At 48.3% G+C, this 16,624-nt stretch overlaps 1 protein-coding gene across 1 annotated transcript; it reads right to left on the bottom strand.

The window, feature by feature from the left end:
• Nucleotides 1-43: 43 nt before the first annotated feature.
• On the bottom strand, nucleotides 44-16,167 carry TMPRSS6 (transmembrane serine protease 6). Its single transcript, XM_040062712.1, has 17 exons — nucleotides 16,020-16,167; nucleotides 15,703-15,845; nucleotides 15,462-15,529; nucleotides 14,030-14,214; nucleotides 11,293-11,334; nucleotides 10,248-10,452; nucleotides 9,779-9,915; nucleotides 9,463-9,575; nucleotides 8,877-8,986; nucleotides 7,664-7,809; nucleotides 6,638-6,736; nucleotides 4,581-4,694; nucleotides 4,182-4,298; nucleotides 3,296-3,464; nucleotides 2,620-2,891; nucleotides 1,779-1,915; nucleotides 44-1,072 (listed from the first exon to the last, which is right to left on the bottom strand). The coding sequence occupies exons 1-17, from the start codon at nucleotides 16,165-16,167 to the stop codon at nucleotides 914-916; spliced, it is 2,364 nt and encodes a 787-aa protein (XP_039918646.1). The 3' UTR covers nucleotides 44-913.
• Between the last annotated feature and the right edge of the window lie 457 nt (nucleotides 16,168-16,624).

The raw sequence follows: 16,624 nt of genomic DNA, 5'->3' as shown, positions 1-16,624 counted from the left end.
TAATTCCAGAGAGTGGCCAATTATGTATATACACACACACACACTCATTTTTAGTTAAAAAAAAGAAACCCTCAGTGGTTGCAGTGTAAGCCCTGTGCCCTGAAGCCTTCTCTTTCACCTTCTGGATTACCTGAGATACAAGATGGAAGAGGTTGAGACACCCTGGTGTTAAAGGTATTTAGAAGGGCTGAGGGAAGGGAATGGGAGCCTGCTCCAGTATTTTTCCTGGGGGAAGTGCAGCAGTGGAGGCTGGGTGCTGCTCCAGCAGGGAGGCAGGACACGTGCTTGGGGGTGCAGTGCTGGACTCATGCCTGGGAGTCAGTGAGACGTGAAGAGTTGCTTGGCTGAACTGAACAGCACACTGAACAGCACACACCAACTAAGAAAAGAAGCAATTAGGGAGATGGAAGAGGAGGAGTGATGGGAGGGGAAGGGGGAGAAGGATAAGCAGCAGGAAGGAAGAGGGAGGCAGATTGATTTCACAGTTACTGGAATCTCTAACTACATCAGTCACATTTTCTTTCAGCAAATGTTCCAGCATAAGACTGGCTGAATCACATGGTTCATGGAAAGTTCAACTCCCCTTATTCCTCTTCTCAGAAACCATGAGCTTGGGACTATTGCCGTGTGTCATGTCACTGCCCCCAACTCCCACGCCTGCCTCCCTTCTCCCCACTTTTGGATGGATGGCCTAAAAACCCCTTGGGATGCTCCCTGGGAAGCACTAATGAGGAAGAGGGTCTGCCTGCTTTTTCTCTACAATCCCTGCAGCAGCCTTTTTTACCCTGTTCAGAAGAGCATCCTGGGTCTGACAACATCCCACACTCTTTCTCTGAGAGGCAAGTGAGCAAGATCAGGAATGAGTGCCATGCGAGTGTAGGTGTGATGGGGAGAAGACAGAGATGCACTTTTCTCAGCTCATGGTTTGGTTCATCCAGCCCAGCACTTGAGTGATCCTGGTGTACACTCCATAGTGATTTGCACGTGCGCATCCCATTCCCCAGCTGACCAAACCAGCCAGAAACCATCTGCCACTGGGTTCTTTGCAGGCCAGTGGACCTCCAGAATCACCCTAGAAAAAAGAAAAGTAAAATGAAGTGATGGTCATCCACCAGCTTCTGCTGCTGCCTAATTATGTTGTATTTGAGCCCCTTTGTATACAGATTCCTGTATCCCCTCAACTCATGCCTGGGACATCTGCAACCTTCCTTGTACCTTAGGCAGATGTCGAAAACAGTCTCCAGCTCAAATATCTGACTCAGTTATTCCTTCATGGTGCAAATTCCTCCCCCTCAGCCAGGTCCCAGAAAGCTGACTGCTCTACTGATTCCTCCTGGTCTGTATGGCATTTCCAAATATGTGGCAAGAAAGGAAGCTTGTTGAAATTTAACTGGATTCCATGAGGGATGGCAGAGAGGAATTCCTTGAGACTGGTAGTAATGAAGGAACAGACAAGTTACTGTGTATGACAGGTGCTAAAGAGACTGAGATTGTGAGAGACTGATGTAGTCACCTGTCTAGAGAGTGGGAGGTAGAGTGGAGAATGGGCTGAAGTGAGAAAAGGGTAATTTAACTGTATTTGGATCCTGTCTAAGGCCAGGATGCTGGGAAGAAGTGGTCATGAGAACTGTTGTTGGCCACTTAGATCAGAGGAAGTGTTGGGAAAGTGACTTTATATGGTCTTTTTCCCCTCATTTCAGGCTGTGGATTGCATTTGTGAGACTTGGGACACATCCCACCTCTGGTAGTGAACCCTGATCCCACAACTCCTCTGTCACCTGGCAGGCATCCTTCTTGCCCTGGTAGTACCCAGCACACAGCATCCTGGGAGTAATCATGTAGTGATAAGCCTCGCTGCAGATATTCTGCTGGATGAGCTGCACATCTACCTTCTGCAGAACATTGCTGATGTGCCCTGAAAAGCAGAGCACCAAAATGAACACAGGTGAGCTACAGTGGAACTTCCCCTAGCCCATGCCTACTTCACTGAAACCTGAAACTTGCCTACCTACATGCTGAAACCTGCCACTGGAATTTCTGTTCTGCTCTCCACAGGCATCACAGTCTCTGACTTTCAGCAGAGCACTTTTTCCACATGGAAGGCATAAAATTTCCCTTCATTCCTTTCCCTACAGGGGTATATAGTGGGTACTTCAGCTTTTAGGACAAGGAGTATTCTGCTTTGGGGATACCTCTGGGTTGTCAGAGCCTTGGGTTTGTTTCTCACTGAAATGGTTGTTAAGCTCTTCTGTCTAAGAGTACAAATAAGGAGTGTCCATTTCTGTAGAGTGTCCTGAGTGTTTCCAATTAGGAAGCAACTGGAACAAGTCTGTGAGTGGGTGAGGGCATTAAGCTGACCTGAAGGGCTATTCTAGTCTTTGGATGAAAAAAGATATGCTGTCCCCATACAGATTACCAGGCTGCTATGCCTGCCTCTCCACATGAGGTTTCAGGGCACTCAGGAGGTAACTTTGGTCAGCCTATTACCCAAAAGCAGAAGGAGTGAAGGAGGCACAATATTTTGGGATGAACAGAAGCCTCTTCTGCCTATGACACATCTGAACCTATGTTTCTGCCTCAGCACTGCTGCAGTACACCACCAAGAGACCTTGAACTTACCGCCTTCCTTGAGGGCTCCCCAGCCAGTGATCCAGCAATGAAGACCAGGCTCAAAGATGTGAGAAGGAGCAGGCAAGCAGATGGGCTGGATTAAGGGTGAGATGATCACAGGATGATCCAGCTGGAGCAAGGCCACATCATAATCATGGCTGTCCTCCTCGTAATAAGGGTGGAGGAAGAGATGGATAACCTTGAAGGACACCTCTGTATGGCCGGTGGCATTTTGCAAGTATTTGCCCAAGTAAACGGTCCAGATGGAAGGGGAGGCCAGCCTGTAGGATGCAGCAGAGGAGCATGGGACCCAAAGGGCACCCTTTGCAGGTAATGCTATCCCCATCCTAGCACATGCTGACACCTCCATCGTTGTGACAGCATGGGGACAACACAGAGCCAAAACAAAGGTGAAGCTGTGCAGCCTCTTCCACTATCATTGCCCCCTAAAATCTGCTCTGTGAACCCTAGCATTGCCCATTTTCCCTTGCACACACCCCCAGATAAATACTGCATGTATCCATACCCCTTTCTTCAGTTCCAAGCCATGGAGAAGCATGGCAGAGGTGCCAGAGGAGGGGAACAGCTGCCCTGTGACATTTTCATCAGTCAGAAGAGCCTCCAATCATGCACGATATGGAAAACAACGCAAACTTTCTATCCAGCACCTCCTCTCTCCATTTACCTCTCATCCTGGAAGCAGTGCGCGGCTGAGACTACCCAGCGGTCAGCAATGAGCGTTCCCCCACAAATGTGGCTGCCCCGAACTTGCAGGCTGGCCTGCCATGGCCATTCTCCTTCCACAGAATTCATACCACCAACAATCCTGGAGAGAGGGGCTTGCATCCCACAGTCTGAGGAGAAAACATAGCGGGTACTTCAGGGAAGGAAGGGAACATGATATACTGTGCCTGACCTTCCTTTCCTACTTAGTTGACTGAAGAGTCTGACCTCTAATTGCTCGTCTTACCCCGCCAGCACATGCTTTACATACTGCCCGGGACAGGTCCAGGGGACACTCCCTCCCAGCATTGCCCACCTTCAGCTGCAGGCTGGGGATGCCTTTGGGGCAGCATGCTGACTGTGCTAACTGCTGCGCTGTCAGAAAACCCTTTCACTGCCTACTGAGGCTCCAGAAAAGAACAAGTAAAGAAATCAAAACATCAACTCTCTCCCTGCCAGCGGCCATGCAGACATGGGTGATTTTCCTGGCTGGAACCTTGTACAATTGTAGATAAGCTGACACAGGGGTCAAACAGGCAGCCTGTAGGTTGAACCTGGCCTGTGAGACATGTCTGTCTGTCCTGCTGCCTCTGCCTGAAGGATGCAGGGAGCAGCTGTGCAAAGAGCAAGTGCCTGCTCACACTCAGCACAGAGTTGGCTCATTGCTGCTGTCCCTGTCACCGCAGAAAGGAGCAGGGGCACAGGTACTGTAGGACTGAGGTGGAGAGAAGGTGGTGGAACAAGAGAGGGTGGGTGCTTCTTCTGGGTGGTGGGAGAAAACGGGGCAGCTTGCAGCTACGTGTCATCCTGCACCTGCCTGGCTGACGTGTGGCTGATCATTTCCTCACCACAGTGATTCTCATCAGACAGGTCCTTGCAGTCTGCAGTGGTGTCACACAGGGGGTTGGGTTTCTTCACACAAGTCCCATCTTCACAGCGGTAAGTGAAAGGACCACAGGGGATCCCTGCAAAAAGGAAGGGAAGCCAAGACTGAGAGAGGGCAGCTGGTTGTAGATGCAGCCTGAAGTATTTTAAATGAGGAGGAATGGCAGCAGAGAGTTTGGTGAAACTCCATAAATGATGGCAGAGAATTTCCTGAATGAACAAACAGCTCACAAACATTGTGAGGAGGCTGGGGAGCTAACTCCCAGATGGTGCCCTTACGTCACATGTGGGAAGTACTCTACAGACAGCCTTAGTTAGAACAAAGGGGTGGGCATTTGTCATCCCAGCACAGCCCTCCCTACCTCCACTGCAGTGCTCCTCATCACTCCCGTTGACACAGTCCAGCTGCTGGTTGCAGACCCTGCTGAACTCGATGCAAGTGCTGTCCTCACGGCACTGGAACTTAGCAGGGCACACTGCAGAGGAGGGAAGCACATGGGAATCAGGCATGCAAGACCAGGTGTGAGGTCAGGGTCATAAGTCCTGCAGTCTCTATAACCTCTTTCCCCACCTCATAAGCTGTGCTTAAGACCAGCTCTGGTATAGTGCAGCTGGGTAACTTTTGCCTGATCTGCATTGTAGGTGTGCCTGAACCCTGTCTAACACTTTGCTGTTGCTGACTTAAATTTTCTTGTCGTGGCCTCAGACCCACCTCAGCATTATGTACTTGCCTTGAGGTCTATGGACTCCTCAGTTACCACCACCAGTCCTGGTCTGCTTGCCTTGTTAGGGTTTTGTATGGCTGCATCCTGTCTGGTGAGGTCACTGTTCCTCCTGCCTCGCTGTCAACCCCAGCTTACTGGTCACTGTTTCGTACAGACCAACACTTTCCCTTGCAACTGAGTCCTGAACAACAAAAGATTCCTCAAGGTCCATGAGTTCTGGTGGACACTGGAGGACAGAGATGGGTCTGCCTGCCCACCAGAGTTTGACGTCTGTTCACAGACTTCCATAGCAGGAACTTGTTCTGTTTGTGTGCATCATTTTCTTACTGCAGTGACTATAATTTCTTCATTAAGAGCACAAAGCTTCTAGATGACTAAAGGCACATGAAGGTCTGAGGCAACTTGAACTTTGATTTTAAAGACAGGGATTGTTCCACATCAACATAGAGTGAATAATCAGAGATGCACTAGTGGCAAGAGTATGAGAAAGGAAGGAAATAATGTTTCTATTTTCTTTTTCAAACATAAACCAATGTTGGAAAACACTGAGAAAGTGCGGGGTTTCTGTCAGTTGTGGTCTGTGTCAGCCTGTAGAACTGAATGACATGATATTGCTGGGGCCAAGGAGATACTGGGGGTCAAGAAAGGATTAAATATTCACAAGGATGCAAATGTCTCCATGTCTACCGGAGGGAAGCATGCAAACCCTGGTGTCAGACAGCTGGATGATGGGACAGAGCAGATTGTCAGCAACACTGCAGACAATACAAAACTGAACTTTGTAAATCTCATGTGAACTCACATTTCTAGCACTGAATTAAAGCTTCCTTAGAAAGATTTCTCCTTCCTTTGACTTTAGACTTTTCCTACACCTTCCTCTGAATCTTTCAAAACTGGCCACTCTCTCCAGTGGTTCAGGGCTCTTTATCTGTGAAAAAAACCCCAACATCTGTAGGAAACAACTAATGAAAAGTTAGTGGTGGTGGCAATATGATGAACCCCCCCATCACACCAAAGATGAGAGAATAGATAAATTAGGTGTCGTGTCTAAGACTGAATTGCTCCTATGAGAATGGGGCTCTGCAGGAGTTCTGAGATGCTAAGGATGGAGCCTCCATCAGCACTACCTGCTTCTGGCATAAAGAACTGATTGAGGCTGATCAAGGACTTTGATGGTCCCAAACTGGGGCAAAACATACGAGTGAGGATCTGTACAGATGAAGTGTCACAAATGGCCTGGGAGGAAAGAGGAGAGAGAAAGGCAGTAGGTGGGCTTGGGTAAGTGTGAGCAGGGAGGGGGATGCCGGGTGGCATGACAGCAGAGGGGGCTGTAGGCCAGGGCTGAGGTTGGCTGTAGACCCTGGATAGGAGGAAAGCAGGACAAGGTGGGGGACAGCTTGGGTAGGGGGCTTCTTTCAGGCTGCCTGGCACTCTTGGTGCTGTTGGCTACTAGGGGACTCTCCCAAGAAGGCTGTGCTGTGACAGGAGCCAGAAGCATTACTGCTCTTTCCAGAGCAGAATAAAGCCACACAGCAGTGGGAGGAGACTTTAAAGGGCGTAGAGGTTTAAGCTCCCGAAGCTGAGGTACAAGGCTGTGCCTTGGCCAAATACTCCCCATCTCTCCCTATTTTTGGAGGATCAAGGGGCTGTGTCTTGCTGAGACCAGGGACCAGCAGGAAGAAGAAATCACTCACCACAGTTTCTCTCATCCAGCCCATTGGGGCAATCTTTGATCCCGTCACAGGCTGGGACACACAAACCGTTCACCAAACACAGAAACTCCCCAGGACAGGCTGTGAAACCAAAAGAGAGCAATTAGTCCCCAGTGACTGGAAACCTCCTGGCAGCAGAACGCCATGGCTTGAAACGGGGGAACCGCGCACTCTCCTGACCACAGGAGTGCTGCTGCAGTGTGCTGCTGCGCTCACCGCACTCCCCCAAATCTGCTATGTCGTCTGCTTTCTGTGAAGCCCAGCCTCCCCTGGAGGCTATGCACCAGGGGGAAGAGGGCTTTCCCTGTTTTGCATTCACCACTGGGCAATATCCAGGACAACCACTGGCATGCCATACAACCGGATCGCTGCTGTTTCACGTCTCCTGAATGTCACAGGAAAGCTGAAACAGGCTCTATGGAGTTGTTATCAAAACTTACGTGGGACCTTGAAGGGGTTGCTGTTAGACACGTTGACAGGTGCACATATTCAGGGACTGGTGTGCATTACTGGCACCCTTTAGGAGGGAGATGGTGAAACCTTGGAAAGACAGACTGTGGGTGGGATTTGCATATGTGTGTATTTGTGTGCAGTTTTATTTATCTTTTGTTTGCGCGGATTCCAAGGTGAGCAGAAAACAGCTCGCTCTGAGAGATCTTGTAATCAAAACAAATGCTGCTTCAAGCAGAGGTGCTTTCTTATTGAATTCCCAAGGCCAGACTGTGATGTTGACATGAGGGTAAGCTTTTAGGCAATTTTGTGACCTTGGGCTTAGTTGTGTGGGTGCTCTGGCCACAAGAGGCGGGGCCACATGTGAGAAGCAGCTTTGCACATAATTGCCTCTTCTTCTGGGGGGATTTGTGAGTGATTTGCATCACTGATTTGTGAGTATCTTCCTGAAGGGTGGATGGCACCTAGGGCTCCTGCCTTGTGTTTCTCCTGGCACAAGCCAAGTGCAGAGGGGCTGCTGGTCCCCTCACTAAGGAGCAGGGAAGAACCTAAGCTTACGGTCAGATTGCTTGTACAGGCTGTAAGTTGCCTGTACGCCAGGGCCGGTTAAGGAGATCTGCGAGGTGAAGGTGATGGTGATGTCAGCAGAAGATGTGACTGGGATCCTCTCAGCATAGGCTTGCAGGGTCCGCAGGCCACACAATCTGAGGGGCAAACACAGGCAAGGTGGATTGGACAGGGAGGCAGGAAACAAAGCAGGGCAATGGGGCTCAGCGGGGCTGGGGTGGGAAGGGAGTCACACAGACTGGGTGCTGCGGGTGAACCAGAAATACAAAATGCCTTCAGTATGCATGAGATCCAGAGTCCGGAGGGACTCTCCTATCTTTGGACATTTCCTGCTTTCTGGCAAGCACTGAGATCAGGCCATGCAAAGCAGTTCAGTTCTCACAGTGTAAGAAGATTCTCCTTTGTCATCTTCCTGAAGAAGCCATGCTGTAGAAACAGTGGCACTGACAGTTCAAGAGAATAAAGCAGGGAGAGAAAAAGTGGAAATCCTGAGCCAGGGTAACATAACTTCAGGATCAGATCCTTCATCGGAAGACAAGTTACCTCTACAAGCACCATGGAGAAGGCACTAATAAGGTGGGTCAGTGATGGTTTTGGAGGGAAACAGGCAATTTTGGAATAAGTGGGAGGAAAACCAAAAGCTGTAGGTCCATCTATCTCAGAGCCTGTTTTGAGGAGATGGGAGCGCAACAGCTCTCCATCCTTCACACCTAGGCACCTGGGTGAGCAGTAGCCCCAGCTACATATGGATGCTAATTGTGGGAAGTCCTGCAGGGGAAGTGGCTGCAGTCAAAGCAGGAGGATATAGAGCTAAGGGAAAGATCTATATGGAGGTGGATGTAAGGCAATGGCTCACACAGATAATATTGCAGAGGTGGTGACAGGCAGATTTGCAAACACAGGAGACGTGGGAGGACACCAAGGTTACACACACAGGAGAAAACTAAGAAGCCTGATGCAAACAGCAAGACAGAGAAAGCAGGTTGGTAGTTTGAAGCAAATCTGTGAGAAATGTGTTCACTGGGGAGAGAGTGAACAAGATGAGCGGAAAAGCAGGAGGCACCAGCACAAAGAATGGTCACTGAGTGTAGCTCAGTGTATGGCTCTTCTTCCTCACATATGGTGGCTGAAGTGAGCAGGGAACCTGCAGGGGTTTTATCCCAGGTGGGAAGTAAGAGACAGAAACCAGGACCCCACCACACACCTTCTGTTCTGAATTATCCACTGGCCCTGGGTACAGGGCAGGTCATGCTTCTGTCTGCTGAGTGCGTAGGCGTCAAACCAGAGGGTGACCCCATAGTCGAGGGATGGGACCTGCAGATAAGGGGGTGCAGAGCAGAGGGCAGATGGTTCCTAGGAGTGTTACAACACACTCCGTAAGTCAGAAACGAGCAGAGCAAATGTGAAGGCCAGACACGTGCAGCCGCATTGCAGGTCAGAAAGAAGCACCCTCCACACCGGAGCCATGCCACAGCCCAGGGTGACTCTGCTGCTGGTGTCAAAGCCTGGCAATTCTTCTCAATTCCTATCAATCCAGTTCTGTTTGAAGAACTCCTCTGGAGATCAGATTTCAGATTCCTCTTCAGCTATGGCTTCTCTGTGCCAGTAAGCAATATTAGACTTCTTCCCCTTCAGAAATACACCTCATGTGGAGGCTGGGCAGGCTGTCACCCTCTTCTTGCTTCCCATGATGACCTGACTGAGAGCCCCGGCTGTACCCCCCACAATAAGCGGAGTGCTGCCCAGGTTTTGGGGACAGGGTGGATGCTCTTATGGGAGCTGGCTCTTACCATCATGTGCCAGGTGCACTGCGTGTTGGGTGAGTAGTAGCTGGGGTGGTGTGGGGTGCCGATCTTCCCCTGCAGCTCCAGGCTCTCCCGCAGAGTTATGTTCACTTCACAAGCTGTAAATGCAGACACTCAAAGCCCTGCTCTCTGTCAGCTCAGCCTCAGCCCAGGGAGGCCATGTAACCTGCCTTTTCCTGGCCACCCTTGCAATCCAGAATGAATTCTGCCCCTAACAGGGATGCAGGCCTCTAGGAGCTGTGATGCTGTAGGAGAAAATCCATCTTCTCCCTGTAACTATAACCCCTCCCGCCTTCCTCACCTTCGAGGGGCACTGCCTGTGCTGAGAGGATGAAGGGGTCATAGTAGCTGTACATGGCTTTCTTCCACACAATGGACATGACAGGGCCAGATGAAAGGACTTCCACGATGGGCTCCTGCCGGCTGCAGCCATAGATCCTCAGGGGAAAGAGATAAAAGGATGAGAGTGAAGCAAACAATAAGCTAATGAAAGAGAAGAATAAGGAAGAGAGACAATGGATATACGTGTGATCCACACACAGCAGTTTTAAGGCACTAACTGAACCAAACAAAGGGCCAACAGCGAGAGCTCCTGCAGCATGGTGGTGCGAGACATATCCCACATCAGTGACTTCAGCTGATCAGCAACAGGCAAGTTTTACATCAAGGAGAGCCTCCTCTGGTGTTGTCTGACACTTCCCCTGCTGTGGTGTGTTGTGCCATCCTGCCTGTCTTCCCCACCATGTTCTCCCTGCTCAGGAGCTACCTACGAGGTGATGAGGTGTTTCTCCAGGGGCCCGGCTGCATCGTACATTGCCAGGCGGTCCCTGCAGTCAGGCAGAGTCCACTCCAGGCGTAGCTTGATCATGTAGCCCTTGAGGCCATGGAGGTGCCAAAGACAACTGGAGGCCAGGTAGTCAGGGCCCTCCAGCCTTAGGATGTCATCCTCCTGTACGTAGCTGTACCTGTAGCAACCTGAAATAGACATGGTTGTAAGAGAAACTAAGATATGGGATTGTCACTTGGTACACCAGTTTAAGTCCTTTTTTAGGGTAAGGCTGACTGACTCATCCCAGGAATCTTGGTTTGCTTTTACGTACGCTGTGGTGGTGCTGATCGTTTTCTACCATTGCCCCAGTTTCTCTATGAACTGTCCCCTCTTCCTTGGTTAACCTAATACTATCTCAGGCTTTAAATATCAGCACAGCACAGTTATCTTCCACTGGCTTTATTTACTTTTTCACCTTTATCCTCTCCACTCCATTTTCTTCCGGGCTTTAGATCTCTCTCATCTGAATTCCAGGTTCCAGAAGACTTTCACACCAGGATTTTTGAGTAAATATCACTTTAAAGGTGAGCTTCTAATAGCATATCTAATGCAAGCTGCTGGACAGAGAACTTACAACACTGCCTGAAATTACTAAAAGCATCTTCAAACATCACCAAGAGAACAGACTCCTAAATGAGGCACATCCAGTGCGGAGCCACGCAGGAAACCCCCACCCCACTCAGCAGCATTGCATGCAATCAGCACTGTGGTACCAATACACCCAGCTGTTTCACAGTTCTCATTAGGACCAGGACAAGTCTGAGGTGGCTGCACTGTCCCTGACGGCTGGCATCTCTGCCCAGAGCCATCCAGTATGTAGTGGTCATGTAGTTTGTATTTGGCCAAGCAGCAGCACTGGTGCTCCCTTGCTCCTACTCTCTCCTTCCCAGGATTTACAGCTCCAGGAGGCCAATAAGCTTTCTGTCCCCTGTGAAAATCCCTCCCATAAAGACATGAACCCAAAAGAAAAGGAGAAGGTAGCCTACCCAGAGTGGATTTCAGCACTACTATGTCTTTCACACTGGCTTCTGTTGGGAAGAAAATATATAAAGGAAGATAAAACAAAAATATTAACTGGATTAAAAAAATATATAAAATCTGATAACCTAACATGGTAGATGAAGACTCCCTTCCTTCCTTATATAACTAGCTCATTTACAAATTCAGCATGGGGCATCCTCCAGGTACTTCTCTGTCTGCTCTCAGGGACTTGTTTCCGTCATGCCTTCCCCAACCCATCTCTCTGGGAAATTTCTCTACCCCTGATCCAAATCCAACAGCCCTAATTCTTGTTTTCCAGACCACCAGGGACTTCTCTGCCTTTTTTCCTTGCCCATTTTGGTGTGCTGTTCCAGGACCTCTTCCCCTTCCCAGAAGGGCTTGGCATTGCTTCAGGCAGTTAACCCCCTCTTCTGCCAGCCACATCACAGGGCACAACCCCACTTCCCAGAGCCTTCACCATCTGCTGTCCCACTTGAAAGAACGGGCAATCAAAAACATGGGAGTCACTGAGAGTGAAGAAGTTCTCTTTTGATGACCACGGAGCTACTCAACATCCTTATCGAGTTCACCTTTGGAGAAGGGCGTTGTAGAGAAAGTGACCAGCAGGGGCTACGAAATCTGTGCAAAACAGTCACAGGGTGGATAACACTTCAAGAGAGCTGGGCTTTTCTCCAGCCTCCCAGCTGAACTAGAATCAGCCAGGGATCAGGTGCTGCTGGGAATAATTGCCAAAATAAAAGGCACTGTGAGGTCAGCTGGGTGTGAGGGTTTGCCTGGGTCAGGGCTTTGGTCTTCTGTAGCTTCTAAGAAAATCTGTGGGGAGAGGTGAATGGTTTTGTCATAGCAAAAACAGTTCCTATGGAAAATAGGATCCTGCAGGCATAAGGCAGGCTCCTAGGCAAGCTCACGTGCTGTAGGGAATAGTCTGTGCAGAGCTGGTAGTAAGTACTCTTTTATCTGAAGGCAACGAACCCGAGTTCCTGCAGGGAACAGGAAATCCTGAAAGATTTTTGGGGAAGGGGGAATCTAGTGTACTGGAGTGAGTGTGGCTGTTAGTAAAAATAAAGCACTGGAGATGTCGGAGAGGTTCCTGTGCTCGTCGATGTTTTGCAGCTCTGTGTCTCAAGGCAGAGCGAGCGTTCAGAGCTGAGCAGACGGGCAGGAGTCTGTCAGAAAGCAATGAAGTGCTAATGACCTGCTATTAGCTGGCTGCTGCTTTCACCCTAACTGCACAGGGCAAATGAAACCAGAGGTTAAGTCACCGGCTGGAGCTCGTCCTGGCTCAGCAGTATAAGAAGTATCGGGATTTTTTCTCAGTTATTAGACTGTACTTCTGAGTGGAAAGGACTACGGAAAGCAGAAGGAGCTGGATAAACTACAACTGGTGTGTTAAGTCTGAAACAGAAAGAAGTGTTTGCTGAAATGAATAAAACAGTGAAACAGATGCAAAGCAAGTAAGAGGGAACTGGGAGCAGCTAAAATTATGGCACCATCATTATTATTTGTCTATGAGTTGTATTATGAAGTGAACAAATAAAAGGAAAATGCTAGATGGGCTGACTTGGAAGGATGTAGCATATTTCCTTGTAGGACGTACCTTTCCTTGTAAGAAAGGTAATTCAGATTGGCTGAGCATAGGGTCTGGTATGCTGGAAACAAATCATAAGTAAAAGTCAGGAACTAATGGTAACCTTGGGAGGACATGTCTTGATGATATGTTAATGCAGCTTCTGACTAAGACCTTAAAACGATGGTCTGGATGAGGGAGTGATAATCATTTAGAGGAAATCAAATTTTCTTTACAGGCACCAAAAACTGACCCACAAAACAATTGGGATGTGAGGGTAAAAGTTAAAGAAAGTATGGGTAGAATATAATAAACTTCATCTTAGAATAATGCAAGATAGCATGCCTAGGGGAAAAAAACAAACAAAACCAAACAACTTGGAGATGTAACATCCCATGGGAAGAAGAAACTTGGAAATAGGAACCCCAAGAGGAGAGAAGAAACACAGTGTATTTTAAAACCTGTAAGATTTGGGACTGTCTAAGAGGGATCAGACTAGGCTGACAAGATAAGCCTCATTACAAAGACTGAATATAAATTTCACTGGACTTGTATTGACTTGCATTGACTATATATACATCCCTAGTCCCTTACCTAACACCGACTTGAGAGCAGTTTTGTATGGGTGGCTTTTTAAACAGGCTGTGACCTTCACTGTGAGCAACAATAAATAATCCTTTAAATCATATGTCAGCATCTGAAGTGACAACGATGCTTTGTCTCAGAGGAGGACTTAGTGGTGATTTAGATATGTCGCTTTTGTTCTCTCTATCAAATAGTCTGGAACAATCTCCCAAAGGAAAATAGGAAACCTAACTGCTTGGTATTTTCAAGCTGAGCTGATCAAAGCCATGACCTAAGATCTTTCTCTACAGCAGCCAAAGCTGATGGGTGAAAAAAAGAACCACTTATCTGATCGTGGTCAGGTGTATCGCCAATATTTTTAATCCTTCAAAGGAAGGATTTCTTTTTTTAAATCAAACTTCAGTTCTTCTCTATCAGGAAAAAATGTGCATAATTGTATGTCCTGATCCTTACTATTTCCCTCATCCTCTTCAGGTTTCCTCTGTTTCCTTCAATGGACTCCTGGTCTTTTCTCCTAACCTTCTACATCATGGAGCATTTCTGACTGCTCAGGAGCAGCGGGTACTTACCCAGGAGAACCAGAGAGTCTGGGTTGACCCTATACTCCGTCTGGTAGGATAGGCTGCCCGAGCTGTTGAAGCTGGTGGAGAGCTCTTGATGGAGCACTGTGTTTACCTTCTCAGCAGTTGTCTCCTTCTGCTGACTCTCAGGGATTTGGAGGGTGAACCAGAAGAAGAAGGTCAGAGCTCCTTCCCTAACAGAGAAATAGCATGTAAAATATTCTTGCTCTTCATCTCCAGAATTACTGGAGAGACAAACCCTGGAGAATTACCCTCCCCAATATTTTTCCACAAATCAGACGTATCTGTGTAGATTTTCCAGTCCTGATGCTGTGACCCAGAGGAACCTCACTGAGTGGGCCAGGAGAGCTGCAGTATCCATGGTGTGAGTCAGTGCTTAGTGCTTTGTGGGAAGAAGCCTTTCCATGCCATCTGGCTTTAGTGATGACCATATGAGCTCAAATTAATGTGATAATAAATCAAGACTAGTCTAATGAGTAGTCTCATTTCAGGTAGAATTGACCTTTGTGTACTACTGACCAGGGGTTGAAAAGAGAAGCTCAAGACTTCATTGTCTCATCTCCCAGTGGTGACAAGTGGATGATTTATGACCAGGTACCTTACTACAACCCATTAATGCTGGGCAGGCTAGAGCTGCAGGAGATTGTGCCTGGGAAAGTTCTGTTCAACCAGCTGGCAGAGAGCTGGCTGGGGGAGGGTGAGGAATGCTGAAACACATCTCTGTTCAGTAAAAGGCTAGAGGAAGATGTGCAAGAGAAACTTTCTTTTCCTCAGCCGAAAATGGAATTACATTGAAGTTTGAATGTTCCTTAGGTGAAGGACAAATTTAGGGGTGTGGTTTTCCACAGGAAAAAAAATCAGAAGCAAATGACCATCAATCTGGAAGTTATTTCTGCTATCCTGTTCTACTGTTACGACCTGCAAAGCTGTAGTCCCACATCTGTCCCATTCTACAGTTATCCTGTTCCCAGGTGGTCCAGGCTTCTTGGCAGGAATAACTTTTCCATGGTGCATTCTGGCCTCTCCCTTCTGGTGCCTAGAGTCAGGCCATAAAATAGCTTTCTTGAATTAGAACAATTAATTTCCAGCTGCTTAGTTTTTACTGACAATGCCAAGACAAACTTGTTTTTACATCTTCCTGATGATTTTTTTTTTTTTTCCTTCACTATTTTGAACTTTTGCCTCTCTGAAAAATTTCTCAGTTTTGGCTTTTCATCATGACCTGGGATGAACAGGAACATCAAAATATCCCAAGCTCTGTTATGCTGTAACCATTCTGAATCTGGACTGTTCAGCCTAGCCTGGAGGTGATGGCAGGGACTGCAGAAGTTTGCCATGGGCAGATTTCAGTGAAACCAGAGAACAGTTTACTGGAAGCTTTCACACAGGAACAAGCAAAGATGTTGTGGGTGCTACTCACCCAAAGGCATACACTGTGCTCGAATTGTAGTACCGACCCAGCTCTGTGGCACCAATCAATTCCTTCAGCTGCAATGAGAACATTTTCTGATAACTACAGTGCAATGTTACTGTACCAACCTTTCACCCCTCTTGCTGTACAGGCCCACCAAGCCTGCCCTTGGATGGGGGTGCCTGACGCATTCCTCACTCTATGCATTGAGCAGCCTCAGGGCTGGCTCTGTTTGTGAAGCTGCCCTCACCATGTTCTGGAGCTTAGCTGACTGCACCCAGAAGGCTCTGGACTCCACCTGCCCAAGGTCCGGGGAGTACCGGCGGTTGAGGACCTGGAGGCTGCCACAGTAAAACTGCAGGATGGATGGCTCCAGGTGCCATGGTCTGTAGTCTGCCGGGAGAAGACACTACTGGGTTACTTTAATGATACGTAGGGAAGAGAGGGTAACCCCTGTGCACGACTGTCTAAAGACCACCCAGGGTCACTAATGTGCTTTGGGCTGGGCATTGCTTTGACCAACCCCCCTCCACCTCCTGCTAGGGGAGGAAAAACGTGATTTTTTACCTAGGAAATACCAGATTGCTGCAGCAGCTCCAGCCAGCACAAGAAAGGCTATCCCAAGGGGCACATAGCGGAGGCATCGACGTGAGTTAGTTTCAGACTTGTCATTTGAGATGGAGCTGGAGTCTTCCTCCTGTTCCTCGGCCTCCATCAGGCGTGGCTGGTGACACAGCATGCCAGGGTCAGGCTGGTTTTTCTGTTTCCCTCTACACCCTCTCTGAAGGTGCTATGCAAGATCTGTTCTCCTCTCCCAAGATCTACGGCCCCAAGAGATCACTGTGCAAATCATCAAAGACTTTGCTCAAAGCAAATGTAGGTAAAACTGCTAAATCAATGAGAGAAAGGTTTCCAGGATGCTGTCTTGTCTACATCTCCTGGTAATGCCTTGGTTTCCAAAGACATTCCCTGGGTTTTGCTTCAGTCAAAACTGCAAGTTAGTACAATACTGAATTTTTCTGAATACAAAAGTGTTATCCTCCCAGGCTGGGAATTGTTTTAAAACTGGTATTTTATTGATCTAGAAATCAATGCAGAAGAAAATTGGTGAGCTGAAATGTGAGCAAAAGTTCCACAAGGCAGCCCCTGCCTGGGAACCTGAAGTTACGCTT

The sequence above is a fragment of the Hirundo rustica genome, chromosome 4, assembly GCF_015227805.2.
Source record: "Hirundo rustica isolate bHirRus1 chromosome 4, bHirRus1.pri.v3, whole genome shotgun sequence".
Lineage (NCBI taxonomy): Eukaryota > Metazoa > Chordata > Aves > Passeriformes > Hirundinidae > Hirundo > Hirundo rustica.
Note: the sequence above shows the minus strand (reverse complement) of the source record. Positions and strands in the feature narration are given on the sequence as shown.